This window comes from Aedes aegypti, chromosome 3 (genome assembly GCF_002204515.2).
Source record: "Aedes aegypti strain LVP_AGWG chromosome 3, AaegL5.0 Primary Assembly, whole genome shotgun sequence".
Taxonomy (NCBI): domain Eukaryota; kingdom Metazoa; phylum Arthropoda; class Insecta; order Diptera; family Culicidae; genus Aedes; species Aedes aegypti.
In genome coordinates, this window is record NC_035109.1 from 186,333,073 (window position 1) to 186,349,174 (window position 16,102).

At 39.1% G+C, this 16,102-nt stretch overlaps 1 protein-coding gene across 1 annotated transcript; it reads right to left on the bottom strand.

Annotated features, from left to right (window-relative positions):
- Nucleotides 1–3,146: 3,146 nt before the first annotated feature.
- On the bottom strand, nt 3,147–4,596 carry LOC5577371. The gene has a single exon (XM_021850741.1). It carries the CDS (start codon nt 4,563–4,565, stop codon nt 3,147–3,149), a length of 1,419 nt encoding a protein of 472 aa, XP_021706433.1. The 5' UTR covers nt 4,566–4,596.
- Nucleotides 4,597–16,102: the final 11,506 nt, after the last annotated feature.

Below are 16,102 nucleotides of genomic sequence, written 5' to 3' on the forward strand. Positions count from 1 at the left end.
TACGCATTAACAATTCAATGCGACCTATCAAAGTACATTATTGCAACTCCGATACACGACAAACAGGCAAACACGTTAGCAAAAGCCTTAGTAGAAAATTGCATTCTTATATACGGATGCCCCAATACGATTAAATCCGACTTGGGTACAGAATATAAGAATGAAATTTTTGAAAACGTTTGCAAACTATTATCTATTCAACAAAAATTTTCAACAAGTTATCACCCAGAAACAATAGGAAGCCTAGAAAGAAATCATCGATGTCTCAATGAATATTTGAGAAGCTTTATTAATGATGAGCATGATGATTGGGATTCATGGCTCAACTACTACACATTTTGTTACAACAGGACACCCCATACAGACCATTCATATAGCCCTTTCGAAATAGTCTTCGGAAAACTTGCAAACATACCGAGTAATTTTTCGAATGTCACATCAATCGATCCAGTATATTATCATAAATCATACTTGTACGATCTGAAATACAAACTGCAACAAGCTTCCAAAGCAAACATTTTGTTAGAAAAGGCCAAAACAGAATTCAAAAACACAAACCATTGTCAAATTCAATATGTGTAGCGATAGAAGATAGAGTATGGTTGAAGAAGGAAAAAGGAAGAAAACTGGAACCAGTATACTCCGGTCCCTTTGAAATTATAGAAATAACACATCCCAAAATATTATAAATCCAGACGAAAAATTAGTTCATAAAAATCGATTAATTTTGCATAATTTTAATTTTTTTTTAATAAAAAAACATTCCTCTCAAAAGGGGGGATAAGCGTAGAATGTAAGAAAGAAAAACTTTTGAAAAACAATATGTTTATAGTTATTGCATTTTGTGAGAGGTATTTGAAGTCAAAAAAAAAAAGATCTTCAATCATTTTTCTCCAAAGGGTGATCATGTGGCATATCCTTCACATATGTCATCGAACCAAATCCATTCCCAGCAGAACGCACACGTTGCGTAATGCTGAGCTCAAATTGCAACCTAGCCAGCCAGCGACCCTGGTTGTTGCACCCGATAAACACTTTCCCAAGAAAGTATCGTACTATCGTATGCCGCCTTGAAAGCGATGAAAAGGTGATGCGTTGGGACCTGGTATTCACGACATATTTGGAGGATTTGCCGTACAGTAAAGATCTGGTCTGTTGTCGATCGGCCGTCAACGAAGCCGGCTTGATAACTTCCCACGAACTCGTTTACTATAGGTGACATACTAACACACAGTTATCTATTATCACCGTATCAAGATGCTCCCCTGTGTTCGAGCTGTAATGATCTGTTGACTGTGGAACACATCTTTGTAAAATGTAACACTCTGGATAAAAAACGAAAAGAATATGAAATATCAGGAAACCTAAAAACCATTTTAAAAAATGACACAAAAGCAGAAGAAAAAGTAATCAAATTTGTCAAAAAACTAGAATGAATTAATCTGTTATAACAATTTGTAAATAAAGACAGACGCGAATGGCCTGCTATGGTTAAAGCGTCTATAATTCAAAAAAAAAAAAAAAAAATAGGTGACATACGACGGAAGATGATCTGGGATAATACTTGGTAGGCTGCTTTTAGAATGGTGATCGCTTGAAAGTTCTCACAATCTAACTTGTCGCCCTTTTCTTGTAGATGAGGCATATTACCCCTTCCTTCCACTCCTCCGGTAGCTGTTTTGTTTCCCAGATTGTGCCTATCAGCCGGTGCAGACAAATGGCCAGCCTCTCCGGGCCCATCTTTATGAGTTCAGCTTCGACACCATCCTTATCAGCAGCTTTATTGTTCTTGAGCTAGTAATTGGCATCCTTAACATCCATTAAAGTGGAGGCTGGACGGTTTCCATCCTCCGCAGTACTGACGAAGGCATTTCCTCCGTAGTCCCGTCCTTCATTGCCTGTGCTTTCAGCGCTATTCAGGTGCTCGTGTCGAAGTGCTGCTTCCACCTTTCGATCACCTCATGCTCGTCCGTCAAAATGCTCCCATCGTTATCCGTGCACATCTCGGCTCGCGGCACGAAGCCGTTGCGGGATGCGTTGAGCTTCTTATAGAACTTACGTGTTTCTTGAGACCGGCACAGCTGTTCCATCTCCTCGCACTCCGTCTCCTCCAGCCGGCGTTTTTTCTCCTGAAAGAGGCCGGTGTGCTGTTGCTGGTTCCGTCTATAACGTTCCACGTTCTGCCCTTGCTGCAGCATGATCGTTCGCGCTGCATTCTTCTCCTCCAGAATCTGCCTATATTCCTCGTCGAACCAATCGTTCCTTCGACCCGTCCTACGTACCCGACGTTGGTCAAATGGAATTGGATCAAACGACATTAGGCTGAACGTAATTCATTCAAATGAACAAACGCCATGATGCATAGTTCTTATGATTAAAAAAAGGTTGGATGTATATTGTTGTCTTTATTTGTTACTAACTTGTTTAACCGTTTTTGAAATATTTTTCTCCCTACCTTGTTTTTATAAGGCGGCATACATTTATTACGTAACGCTTAAATTGATAATTTTCGACCCCCTCCCCCCCTCCGTAACACTTTTTGTATGAAAAATTTAAAACTTTTGTATGAACCGTAACGCTTGAGCCTACTCCCCCTCCCCCTAGAGCACTTCGTAATTTGTGGACGGCGCCTAATACAGGTCGTTTTTTGTGTTCATCATGTTGATCTTTGCATGTGGCAAAACAGTTTTTAATCGATTTATCAAAATTCTACCTCGGTAAATCTCAATGCAGAGCACAATTCCGCACACAATTAAAAGTGCAAACCAAATGACAAATATTGCATAAATAGAACTCAACTTTATGGGGATGGGCTCTTTCAAAATGATCTCCTTATAAAACACGTCTCCGTATTTGGATCGCCAATAGCTAAGTATTCCAAAAGTTTGCAAGTTGAGAATAACCGGATCAAATATTTCAGGAAAATGTGAATTCCTTGGATAGTAAATACAAACTATGTAGGTAGCTACGATATCCGTCCCTATATCAACATGCACTCGACCGGCATTCTTCAGGTTGAAATAGGACACCATAGCTGCGGGCAGGACCAACACTCCATCCAGATCTCCACGATGTAGCCGACGCATCATTTCGTCCGTGTCTGCCAGTTCCGGTAGCTGCTTTGTGCTGTTGAAAAATGAATAATTTCAGAACAGCGTCTCCAATGAGTTGTATCTGATTAACTTCTCTAAAATTTCTGGAGAATCCACAAAAAATCTTCGAGTTACATCATACATGTAGTAATGCAGCCCTGCGGAATTGATGTCTTGCAAAGTCTGTACGGAGCTTTTCTGCACACCAGAGCGGAGATACTTGAACATGGCTCCTTGATATAGCGTTCTTACGAGTAGCCCTGTAGTCATCCAACCAATTGCAATGGCCAAGGTGATATTTTTCTTCGGAAGTTTTGGTAAAGGTATTCCCAAAATTTGCGTCCACATGTTCATCAATGGGGTTTCCAGAGATTCTATTTTGAACATATCCAAGAAAGTTATTCTATGTCCACCAAAAAATAATTGTGAAAAAGTAAGTCCAAACGCAAAGGCCACAGCAAGGTATCCCCAAGAGTCCGTTGTAAATGGTTTGTATAACTTCTCAAAAGACGTATACAATTGGCCAGGAGGAACAACGAACACAAATGTACTGGTTGAATGGGACATTCCGGCTTTCAGGAAGAAATTCCGCTCAACCGACATCCCAATGCTTCCAAAACCCAAATCAACAGATTCGTCTTGAATCAGTTTCATCAAACCGGTGCTATCAATAGATCTGATAAATCCCCACTTTGATCCATTTTCCGGCAGATAGAATTCGATTGAAAAATTATGCAACCTTGCAACTGTTTTCACTATATCTACTTCAGTGCCTTTGTAGACTGTCTCGTTATTTGCTTTTGTTTCAATGATTGTGAATGGTTTTAGTGAATACGTCCCGACTTTCACTGTACATCCATACATATTCAACAAGCGATTAGGGAAATAATCATAATCAAGATGTTTCTCGGTCAAACTTATGTTGGAGACCAGAACAGGGTCAAAATTGTTGCATCTTCCTTTGTGGTATGGAAAGTAAGAATACACTTCTACTGAAGAATCATCCACGACTACGACGATAACGTTTAAAATCTTTTTGTCCCGCATCTTTTTGATTGTTCGTTCAGTTATCTTCTTCATTTGAGGTAATTTGTAACCGTACACTATAACGAAACGGCCCTCAAAATCATACTTTGAAGGTCCCATGGTGTCGTACAGTTTATGAAAAGAACTGTAAGATCCAACCATGAACACATTATAATATAATGAGTTTACAGTCGCTGGAATACTCGGTCCTTGAATAACAGGAATGAGATTCTTCCTGTAAGTCAGCATATCATTAATCAAATCTGATAATTTACATTCTTCTTCAAATGTGTCTATCGATGTTTGAATGATTATTGTTTGTTTGGGATCGGTGCAACATTTGTCCAAAATTTGGCCTAAAATTTTTCCTGGAGCGGCACTATTGGTTGAAACGGATGATACAGCACCTTTCAGGATAGCACACAGCGCAATCAATACAAGAATCATTTTATTTCTTCACTAAAAACATACTGTGACAGTTTCAAAGAACGCTATCATGATATTCGCCGAATAGTAATGATTGTCTGGTGAATGGAAATGCTGATAGTAACCGATAGCCCCAAAGCAAAAACAAATAATCATCCAAGCGTACAAATAAGAGGAAATTTGTCATTTGAGCAGTGCTTCTTTTTGTGACCAACAAGTTATAGTCAATAAGGCGTGTGATTATTTAACCTTTGCGTACCCAACGTTTGTTCCCGTGAGCCTTGATGAAGGTGATCCTTCCCACAATGATAACAAAGGCCTTCTTGGGGCACCTCAAACTTAATGATTTGTTAAATTATACATTGAAGTAGGCATAAAAAAGTCCAATTACAATTGAGGATTAACCTGGTTGCACTGGACATGTACCGAATATCCCGGCGGAAGGGGAATTGCTGTATGCTGTAGAAACCATCCAAACTTCATAATTTGTTGAAACAAGAGTGGACATAGATATCTTGGAATTCAAAAAGTGAAACGGGTACTGTAGGTAGGCAAATAACATGCACAGATAATTTCCGGAATCGGCTATAATGTGGCCACTATATTACGGAATTTTGAAATAAAAAACGCATCAGCGTAAACCTTTTCACAAACGATTGAATGGGATAACCATGTGTCCTGCATTTGATTGACCCTACAAATGACCATTTTCGGGTCCCGGGATGCCTCAAATTTACGATAAAGTGGCCAATTTGTATCTTAACATCTATGCCAAGCAATTGTGAACGCATTTTAGTGAACTATTGTGTTTGATCACTAGTTTTCGAGAATTCAAACGGTTTAGTATCTGTCAAAACTATAGCCGTTTCATATATAGTTCAGGGCATCAAGTCCGAATGGCTACATCTTGTACATTCTAACTAGTGCAAACCTGAGAGAGACTCGCGAAGAGGAAAAATATCAACGTCATATGCAGCCCAGATTCCCCTCTCACGAAACGTCAAATGCAGCCCACCGCTGAAAAAGTGAAAAGTATTGTGTTCAAAGTAAACTGTTATTAAAACCTCTGTCGGCGGAGCAGTTTTTTCCAAAGTTGCTGATAAATCTAAGCAGAAGATTAATTATTTCTAATGTCTGCTACGTTTGCTGGCATGACATTTCCCTAAAATGGCTTTTTATGATTCGATGTGATGCAAACTCAATCATTTTTTGCTGAGAGGTTCATGTGAGGATTTGAACAGCATGCGCATAATTGGTATAAACACATAGTGGAATAAGAAAAAAACTCAGCAATCACAGAAAAAGAAGACCGTCTTCGCGAGTCTCGTCTCAGGTGCAAACTAGAGTGTCCATCCCGGGACATCCCGGGACAAAAAATCCCGGGATTTGACAAATTTCGGGATTTCACGTTTCCCGGGATTTTATTTCTGATATCCCGGAAATCCTGGGATTCCCGAAATGTACGTAGAATTTGATGAAAACCATCAAATTTCAATGAAAAACAATATCATTTTTCCTCACTATCAACCTTATTTGATAAGTAAGAAACACATTTTTTTATTTGTCTTGTTATAAATTTTTAATGCTTATCTTTTCAACATTAGCCATTTTTATAAGCCTATACTGAGATAACAAATTTGAAAGTACACCTAAACTGCCGGAAATCGCAAATCGGTACCATCTGTAAAAAGTAGGCATTGAGAAAATGGTCTGAGAAGTTTTCAATCCCGTTTTCCATGCAAATATTCAAAAAATTACAGGAGATTGGAACATGTTTCGATTTCAATGAAACTTTCATAATTTACATTTCACCTCGTTACCTTTACAAGAAAAATATAAAGATGACCAAATAACGATTCATTTTTGTGTGACACGATGCGAAAATCTGCTGTGGAACTGACATGCCATAACTTTTCATTATGGGACAATTCGACTTGGTGTTCTTTCCTAATTTTACTGAACAAAAAGTGATTTCTCGTTAGTGCAGCTGAAAGATCATTAGAAGATTCGTCAAACTAGGTTCTGATTTTTGTTAGGTTTCTTCACCAGAATATCTGAAATGTGATTTTCTATAATTAACATATTATTTTACATTATCTGTTTATTTCATTGAAAAAACATTGTATTTTTAAATTTGAACTTACATTTTCAACCAACCAAACCATTCAACCAAAATGCTAGTTTTATTGAAAAATTGATAAATCCCGGGATCCCGGGATTTCCCGGGACAAGCATAGATTTTTGTCCCGAATCCCGGGACGAGCAAAATGGCCGGGAAATGGACACTCTAGTGCAAACCTCTTCATTTGTAATGTTTAATATTTTAAAGATTTATGCAAATTAAAATAGTCGTCATTGAAAATAAACAAAGATAATTTGGAAAGTCCCAAAAATTGCCTTTTTTGCTCGACTAACCGGAATAACTAGGGCCACATGAATATTCTCGAGTTTCTCTGGCCACTTCTAGAAACTAGATTTGTGTATCAGTATACTGATGAAAAATTATTTGAATCCGTTAAGTACCGTTTTGTCTCAAATTCCGAACTGACTCATATTCCGAACACTCGGTTTTTGTATGGCGATTTGGTTGAAATGTTTCGCTGAAATATGTCATCAAATTTCAAGGAAATGGCTGTCAGTTGTAATTCAATTTTAACGTCTTCCAATCTATTTTATACTTCTAGAGTAGTGACGATTCTCTAGTTCGAGACCAATAGAACAAGCTCAGATAAATTTGTTAGGGAAATTATTCATTTGAATACGATTTATTCATGCTGTTCGGAATTTGGATCAAGGTGTTCGGAATATGAGACAGAATGAACACAGTGTTTGGTATTTGAATCAAAATGTTATTCCATACTTTCAAGTAAAACAATACTAAAGCTAATTAAATCAACATTTTTATTGGTACACCCACCAGCTAACAGTTAGACTTAGCGAGGGAATTAAAATTTACATAGATATCCGCCAATTTATATCAATCAGATGCATTTGAAATAACTGTTGGCCTTAAGTGTTCGGAATATGAGTAAAATTGGTATTCGCTGAGTGGTGAGGGTTTCAGCATTTTTGCTTTCATTCAGGCCTTTTTCTTCTTCTTGCCATTACGTCCTCACTAGGACAGAGTCTGCTTATCAGCTTAGTGCATATAACTTCCACAGTTATTAACTGAGAGCGTTCTTTGCCATAGTTGTCATTTCTCATTCGTTGGGGAAGGGGTGGTAAAATGAACATCCTAAGGAAATCATCTTGTTTCTGATAGAAAAACGAGGAATTTGTAATGTTTTATCCCATAGCATCAAAAATAGGGATGTTATCTATAGCAGCGACATGAATTCACAGTGAAATAGCCTAATTTTCATATTTTGTTTTCTGTTTCTGTTCGGGATGAACCACTGCGACCAGTTTTCTTTGATCTTTTGTGGTATACCCGTGTCCTTTGTTTAGTGCATGTCGTTCTACTCCATTACTATTACTATTAGGTACTAAATAATGAAACAGTCGTTTTTTATACAAATATCATTCTTTACCATTTTGCATAGAGCCTCTTTAGAAAAAGATACCGCTATTTATACCTTTTGGAGAAAACAATTTGTCACCATTAAACTCTCAAAAGCGCGTCCCTTAATCAGGTTCGGCCACCAAGCTGGTTGAATGATACTGATTTTGACCATGCATCGGTACTCTTGCGTATCAAATTATTACTTCTACTTACAAAATGCAAAGTCGTTTTTTGAAACTGTAAAGTTTCATCGCATGAGACATTTAGATTCCTTGAAACAGAAAGCTTATTTTAGAATTTAAGAGTTCGCTACTCCACCGATTCGGAATCGTACAACAAGAGTACAATATGGTAGATCTTACCCCGTGGTACCTCGTAAAGGTGATCAACCCGCGTTACGGGTAAATTTTTACATATATTGGTCGCTAGCAAAAAGGTAAAATGAACACTATATTATTTTTTTTGCTAGCAAAAAACGATACAAATCTTCATGTTACCTGCATGCAAATACGTGAGCAAATTTAATATTTCTGAAAATTTTCGTAGCATTTCCGAAAATATATCTATAAATGATTGTAACCCACTCAAAAAGAAATATGAAGATATCAGATTTGACATCATATCACGACGATATTTACCTCACTGAAAAACCTTAAGACTCCCGAGCTAAAAGTTACGTCAGTTATAATTTTCAAACGTGGTTATCTAAAATCTTAGTTCTTGTTGATATGTTCACTTCAATTGACCTCCGCAGCAACCCGAACACTCGGATTTATACTCTAAATAGTCCGTGCGTGATTAAAATTCTATCAAATTTGTTTTTTCTCGGTAAAAGGCACGGTATTCATTTTACCATCCCTGTTCATTTTGCCACCACTTCCCCTATATCGTGTGGCAGGTACGATATGTTAGTCTATGCCCAGGGAAGTCAAGGAACCGACCGGGAATCGAACCCAGACACCTTCAGCATGGCTTTCCTTTGTAGCCGCGGACTCTAACCACTCGGCTATGTAAGGTCCCCCAGGACTCTAATCACTCAGGCCTATACGGGTTGACAATGCATTTACACAAGCTACACAAATAACACTGCGGAACACGGTTTTGTCTCAAGCACCAAAATACTACTCTTTACTTAATTAAGGGATGCTGAATCCATTGACGTTTTCAAAAACATCATAGCACATCTAGGTTTTGAGATGTTGGATGTTTAAAATACTAAATTTGACTATTTCAGCCAACTTGCATGCAACTTTGCCAGCTTGTCTGGCAATTTATTTGCTTAATTTGCCTCCGAACTCATACTGCATGTATAAAACAATACTTATCAGCAAAGATTATAATATTTTTGATGCTCAAAAGTTATATTTTGATGGTTTAGAAAAGTATAGTATATTGCCATATAAGAGAAACGAAAAGTTTTGTATGGAGACTGTTAGTATGTTGAAAAAATCGATTTAATCAAAATTTAATCGTGTGATTTCAACCAAATTATATCTGAAATGAAAGTTGAAGGCCTATTTCGCATGCTTGATGGATTAGACCACGAAAAATTTTGATAAATCATACTTAAAATTTCATGTAAGCATCAATTAAACCAGTGTTTTAACCAACTTTGGCGACCTGTAGCAAAAAATCCTGACGTGCTGGAACATTTTTGAGAACGGCATTAAATTCAGCAACCCCAAATGTACTAGAGGCACATAATTTGATCCTTGAGACACGCAGAAATGTCATTTTTGTTGCGCTGTGTAATTGTGAAATGTGAAGACATTCTTATAACACCGGGGGATTTTTCGGCTTTCAGTCTAGTGATAGCGATTAAAACGTAATGCTTTTTCTACGCCCGACGTTTCAATGGGCTATGCCATCTTTTTCAAGGGTTCTAAAAAGGTTGAACAAGGCTTAATTTAAAAATAACAAATGCACAAATGGAAACATTAACAACTTACAGAAAAATACGTTCTTTGTCTGGTGGTCTATACATAACATAGATAATCGTCAAGCAAACAGTTTTCATCAATTTCCTAAAAGTCAAATTACACACATTTAGATTTACAGTCACAAAAATGATTGATAAATACTAACTATACAATTGGACACAGAAAAACTAAAAATTACAGGCACTGGACAACTACTCGATCTTACTCGTCACTTTACTATGATGTTCAAACAGTCATTTTGTACTTATTCTATGAAAGTTATGTTGAGGGTTATATATTGTTTGCAAGTCCAGTGGGGCACATTTAGCTATTGGGTATTATTGTCGTTATTATTTGTATTGGTCTGATAATTGGATATCTGTCTGTCTATGTGATTTGTTTTGGGTTTCGTCTTAAATGTGTGTAAAATCCCTGCATAAGTTGTACTCAAACTGTCACAGTCGCTTCGTTTGTTTACCGTCTTGTCCGTGTTGATGATGTGGCACACTTCCAAGATGGGAAGAGCGGAGTACCGTCTGTGGGTATCGAGTATCTCCGTTCTATCTAAAGCAAAACGATGTTGGCTATCGGACGAATGCAGTAAGAGAGCCGTTCTCTCTTTTAGGCGGCCAAGTTCAACATTATAGACAATGCTTTTAAACTTTTGATCTGTCTTTGAAATGTGGGAAGAATGCAATTTTAACGTACTCACAATCTGACTACCTACCTTGATACCTTGATGGCTATAGCGTAGCGTCACGCCATTGCCGGGCGTATTGTAGAGCTCCATCTTCGTCGGTCTTGGACGAAACTTCTCCAGTTGCCCCGAATGCTTAGGGTTGCCAGGTTCTCTTCTACTGCGTACAGCCAGCGTATTCGTGGTCTTCCCCGAAGCCGCCGACCTCTACCTGGTTTCCTGGTGAATATTATTTTCGCAATTCTTTCTTCCGATATTCGCACTAAGTGACCAGCCCACTGAAGTTTGCTTATTTTACACGCTTGATAATATATCGCATCTTTGTACACTTGATTCATCTCGTGATTCATGCGTCTACGCCACACACCATTTTCGAGTTTCCTATCGAGTATTGTCCGCAGCACTTTACGCTTGAAAACACCAAGAGCTTTCCGGTCTGACTATTTCAACGTCCACGCTTCGTGCCCATAGAGAGCCACCGGAAGAATCAATGTTTTATACATGGTGAATTTTGTTTCCGTTTGCAAGCTGCGGAACCTAAGCTGATTACGTAGTCCATAAAAGGCCGTATTCGCAGCCGCAATACGTCTTTCCACTTCGCGGGAAACGTCGTTGGCACATGTCACAAGTGTTCCAAGGTAAACAAATTCTTCAACAACTTCAAACACATCCCTATCAAACACTATCTCAGCACCTACACCACCAAGCCTGACTCTATCCCTACCTGCAACCATGTACTTCGTTTTGGTAGAATTAATGGTCCGGCCTATCTTCGCTGTCTCCTTCTTCAGAGGCACGAAGGCCTCTTCCACTGAACTGCGATCGATTCCAATTATAGACCTCGGTGGATCGACTTATAAAGCTGCTCACTTCCGTGCTTGAGAAGCTCGACCGGGATCTCGTCCTTCCCAGTAGCCTTACAGTTCTTTAGCTCGCTGATAGCCTTTTTAACCTCCCCTATGGTCGGTGGGTCCACAGCTTGATCGTCATCATCAATGTTCATACTGTTCCTCGCTACATTTCCATTTTCACCGTTCAACAATTGCTGAAAGTGCTCCTTCCTTCTGGCAGCCATCGCCGTTTTATCGGTCAGCAAATTCCCTTCTCGATCATTGCACATGACGGGCACTGGTACGGTATTGTGCCGCGCACCATTGACCCTTGCATAGAATCTCCGCACATCATTCCGGTGCTTGCTTTCTTGAGCTTCAGCTACCACACTTTCTTCGTGCTGCCTTTTCTTTCTGGTGCTCTCGATGCCCTGTACCGCTCTCTGTTCTGTTAGGTACCGGCCACAAGCATACGGCTTCTGCCGACATTCTTCATGTCTGTCACTCTCTGGCACTCTTTATCGAACCAGTCGTTTCGTCTTCGTCGTTGACCAGTGCCAATCACTTCCCGCGCCGTTGTTGTCCCAGCTTCGTGGATAGGGTCCCATAGGCTGTCGACATCTCCAGCAACGTTTTCTACCCAACTGCTCGGCGGTACTGTGCAGCTACCCCATCAGTCGACAAGCGTTGTATATTGAAGCGCAGCGTTCTGTTTGTTCTAGAACTCGTCACGCTGGATAACCGTGCCCGAATTTTAGCCACAACAAGATATTGATCCGGGTCGATATTAGGGCCTCAGAAGGTGCTGACATCCATGACATCTGTGAAATGTCGCCCATCAACCAGCACCAGGTGTGTTTGTGGATGTTCTTTTATGTGAAGTAGGTATTGCTGATTACCATCCCTCTAGCAGCAGCGAAGGTTATTAGCCGCAGGCCATTATCATTGGTAACGGAATAAAGGCTTTCCGTTCCAATGACGGGTTGGAAGAAATCTTCTTTTCCGAACTGCGCATTTGCGTCGACGATGACTATCTTGACGTTTTGTTTTGGGCACTCTCCGTAGGTCTTACCCAGGCTCTCATAGAACTCACCCTTCATGTCATCGGGCTTATCGTTCGTTGGCGCATATATGCTAATCAAGCTGTAGTTGAATAACTTGCCCTTCATTCTCAACACACAGATTCGGACGCTTACCGGTTTCCACCGATAGATCGAAAAGTGAACAAACTCTTCTCATGCGAAATCTTCTCAGCTACAAGTTTGCCGAAGACCACATTTTGATAGAGCGTTATTATTGAGCTTGAGCTTGATTGGCCGCCCGTGGATGCTACTCCAGTATCGCCAGATCAGCTGCACTTACACAAGGAACCAACCGAATGACTGCTTGGGACTAACAGGCATCCTCAGTGTATGAGTGCTGGTGATCTTCTATTTTAAGGCAACAATGGCACCTGCCACGTCAGAATGCAGACCAATTAGGGGAAGGGGGAGGAATTGATGATGCATTGAACTGACCCCAAGTAGACCGTATATTCCACTGCATCCACGCCAGTTCATGCGGGAGTGTATGGATTGGGGAAAAGGCATGGGGCAGAGAGGTTTGCTTTTGTGGTTAGCAGACTGCCTATGTATCAGGCGTAAGAAAGGCATGCGCGTGGAAGTAGGAAGCGTTAGGGAAACGGTTTCTTGTCCGTCTCTGGTTCTAGCGTTTGCTATGAACGAATAGTTTGAGTGTTATATATTTAGAATGGAAGATAGAAGCAAGTGAGAGATATACAACTACAAAGTACGAGGAAAGGGACGGGTCTGGGATTGAACCCATGACCTTCTGCATATGAAGCAGAAGCGGTAGCCATCAGACCACCAACCCCGTCTAGTTAGCATAATTTGTTATTATTGATAACAAAGTCAAAATCATGCTGCGAGATGATCATTTAATTACTTTCAGAGCAACACTGCTTTTTTGCTGCAGAACATAGTAGCCTTGATTACTTTGATCTATTTTTCCCGCCAGGAGCACCACTGCTGCCTACCGAACAGTTAGTGAAGCATTCTGCATGTAAATCTACATGATGATGAATAATAATTTTTCCTGGCGTCCAATCAAAATGTGGTCGGAAAAGTTGTAGCTGAAAAGTTTTCACATGAGAAGAGTTTGTTCACTTTTCCATAAAATATTATGACGACGAGATAGAGGGCTGAACACAAAAGGTTGGCGTTTTTCATAGTAATTTCAATTTAAACTTCAAATGGCTTGTGCACAATCAAATTTCATCCGAATCATGTATATTTACCATAATAAAAATCAATTAAGCATCCCGAGCACGTGGAAAAAGCTGACCAAGATCATAATTTGTTGTTCTAAAATAATTACTGACGATCATAATCAGCTTTTAATTTGTTGGAAATAAGAGATAAAAGATCAAAAATAATATAAAAAAATAATGAGAAGTATTGAACAACATCTTGTTAAGATTATAAGATCAAAACAATATCTGGCAAGTTTATTGATTGACCAATAAATCAATATCTATATATGATCTGACAGATGGCGGAGAATAAAAATAATCAAGAGGGGGCAACCAGGATTGAACCCTCGATCTTCAGATCTACACACAGAGAATGTAACCATTCGGCTATGCGTATAAAGTAAGAGCATCTTACCTTCGCTTTCTGAGACTACATATTGCTCCTAGAGATTGTCCTGACGTCACACAGTTCCGCCATCTTGCTGTCGAATGTGTTTTATTTCATATCGAAGAACTCATTTTGATCTTGTTTACATATTTCCAGATTTTGAGCTACATATCAGCGCTACATATTTATACAATATTCGAACATCTTTTCAATATCAATTTGAGATATGCGATCATAATTTGTTCGTCTCGAGATGTGATTTTGGTTTTTCCGTCTGCCCGGGATAGGGGAGCTATAATATTAAATTTTGCATTACTGTAGTATGCATGTAACATATTATTCAATAGTTCGTTTAGTATTTCCTAGCATTTCTCCTGCATTTGAGATTTTTTTTATTAAACCGTGGGAAAAGAGATGCTTTCAATAATCCACCCAGGTATGTCCAACCTGTTCTACCGGCTTCTCGTGCCTCTGGCACGACGTTACAGTTGTTTTTACTTACTCAGAGAGACGTTGTATACAGTATCGTAATGGCAGTATCGTACATCCGTTCAGCACAACTATTCTTGTTCATACTAAATCATTATACAGTTACCCCACAGTTATGGATAGCACACAGATATGGATCAAAGTTGGCTTAAACGGAGAATATTTCCCGCATAATCTGAGATAACGCCCTAAAAGCCATTGGTAACCACGTGTGTAGCTCGTTGTTTCTGAGCAATTGAATGAATAAGCATACAAACAAATACCACTGGCAGGTAGGGAATGATCCTTTCCTTACCATAGAGTTGTTAAATAAGGTGTAAATCCATTAAAATTCTCAGAAACAACGAACTACACACATGGTTACCAATGGCTTTTAGGGCGAGATCATAAGTTATGCGAGATTTCATCAAATAGAGTTGCAATTACGCAGAACACATTTTATCTACGTGAACCATAAATCTGTACAGCATCGAAATCAATTATAATATGCTTAAGCATATTTTTTCCGTCCATAGGAAATAAAATGTGAATCGTTTTCCCAGAAGCGTTGATTCGTAACTGTGGAGCATTGAAAACCATAGGGGAACTGGGGGTAATATGCCCATAGGGGGCAAAACGCGCCACCATCGATTTGGGCGAACGATGTGTTTTAGAATGCTTTTTTCCAGCCTAGATCATAGAAAATGAATAGAAATGCTTTTCCTAATATGTTTTTGTGTGGTTTTCTCAACCAAATCGATAAAATCGTATAAAAACGTTTTTCGCTGTTTTCGTTGCAATTTTGTGCGATTTTCAATGTCATGTTTTAGGTCGATAAATAACCAAATTTATGAAACTATTGCCGAGAGCCAACTTGTGCACTGTCATAGTTTGTATTACGTGCAAAACATATGTTAAATTTGCCCTTAAAAAGCTTATTGAAGGACCTAAACTTTAATCAACTCTGGGGGCAAAACGCCCACCCCTATTTCATAACACCAAAACAGCCGTTTGAATTCAAATTCTACCAAACGTAATGGCACGTTGAAGTTACGCAAAAATTGAAACCTTACAAATGTACATTTTTCGCATCAGCATGTATACTATTATTGAACAATAACATCTGAACAAACGCCCGGATGTATGCAACTCATATACAAGCATGATTGTGTGCGTTCGTTTACAGCATGGCTAACGCCGAACTCAAGCGGGGCGTTTTACCCCGCAAAACAATACATATGCAGTTAAGCGAGCAATTTTGAAAAATTAATTTATAAACCCCAGAAAAGTTAAAATGGATAGCTGTTACTACTATTTGGTAGAAAACATGTTTGTCTATCCGACCATAATTGAAAAACTATAAGGGTACATCCCTATGGGGTTGTACGAACTGGTGACGTAGGACCACGATGGTTTATGTAACTGAATTTGATGTCATTGTTGTTGCTCGTTTTGACTTCATACTGTTTTCAGTGCTCGAAACTTTCGTAAATATTAATGCAT

Excerpts from the sequence above, each read along its gene's own strand:
- LOC5577371 (XM_021850741.1), bottom strand. The coding sequence starts at position 4,565 with ATGATTCTTGTATTGATTGCGCTGTGTGCTATCCTGAAAGGTGCTGTA.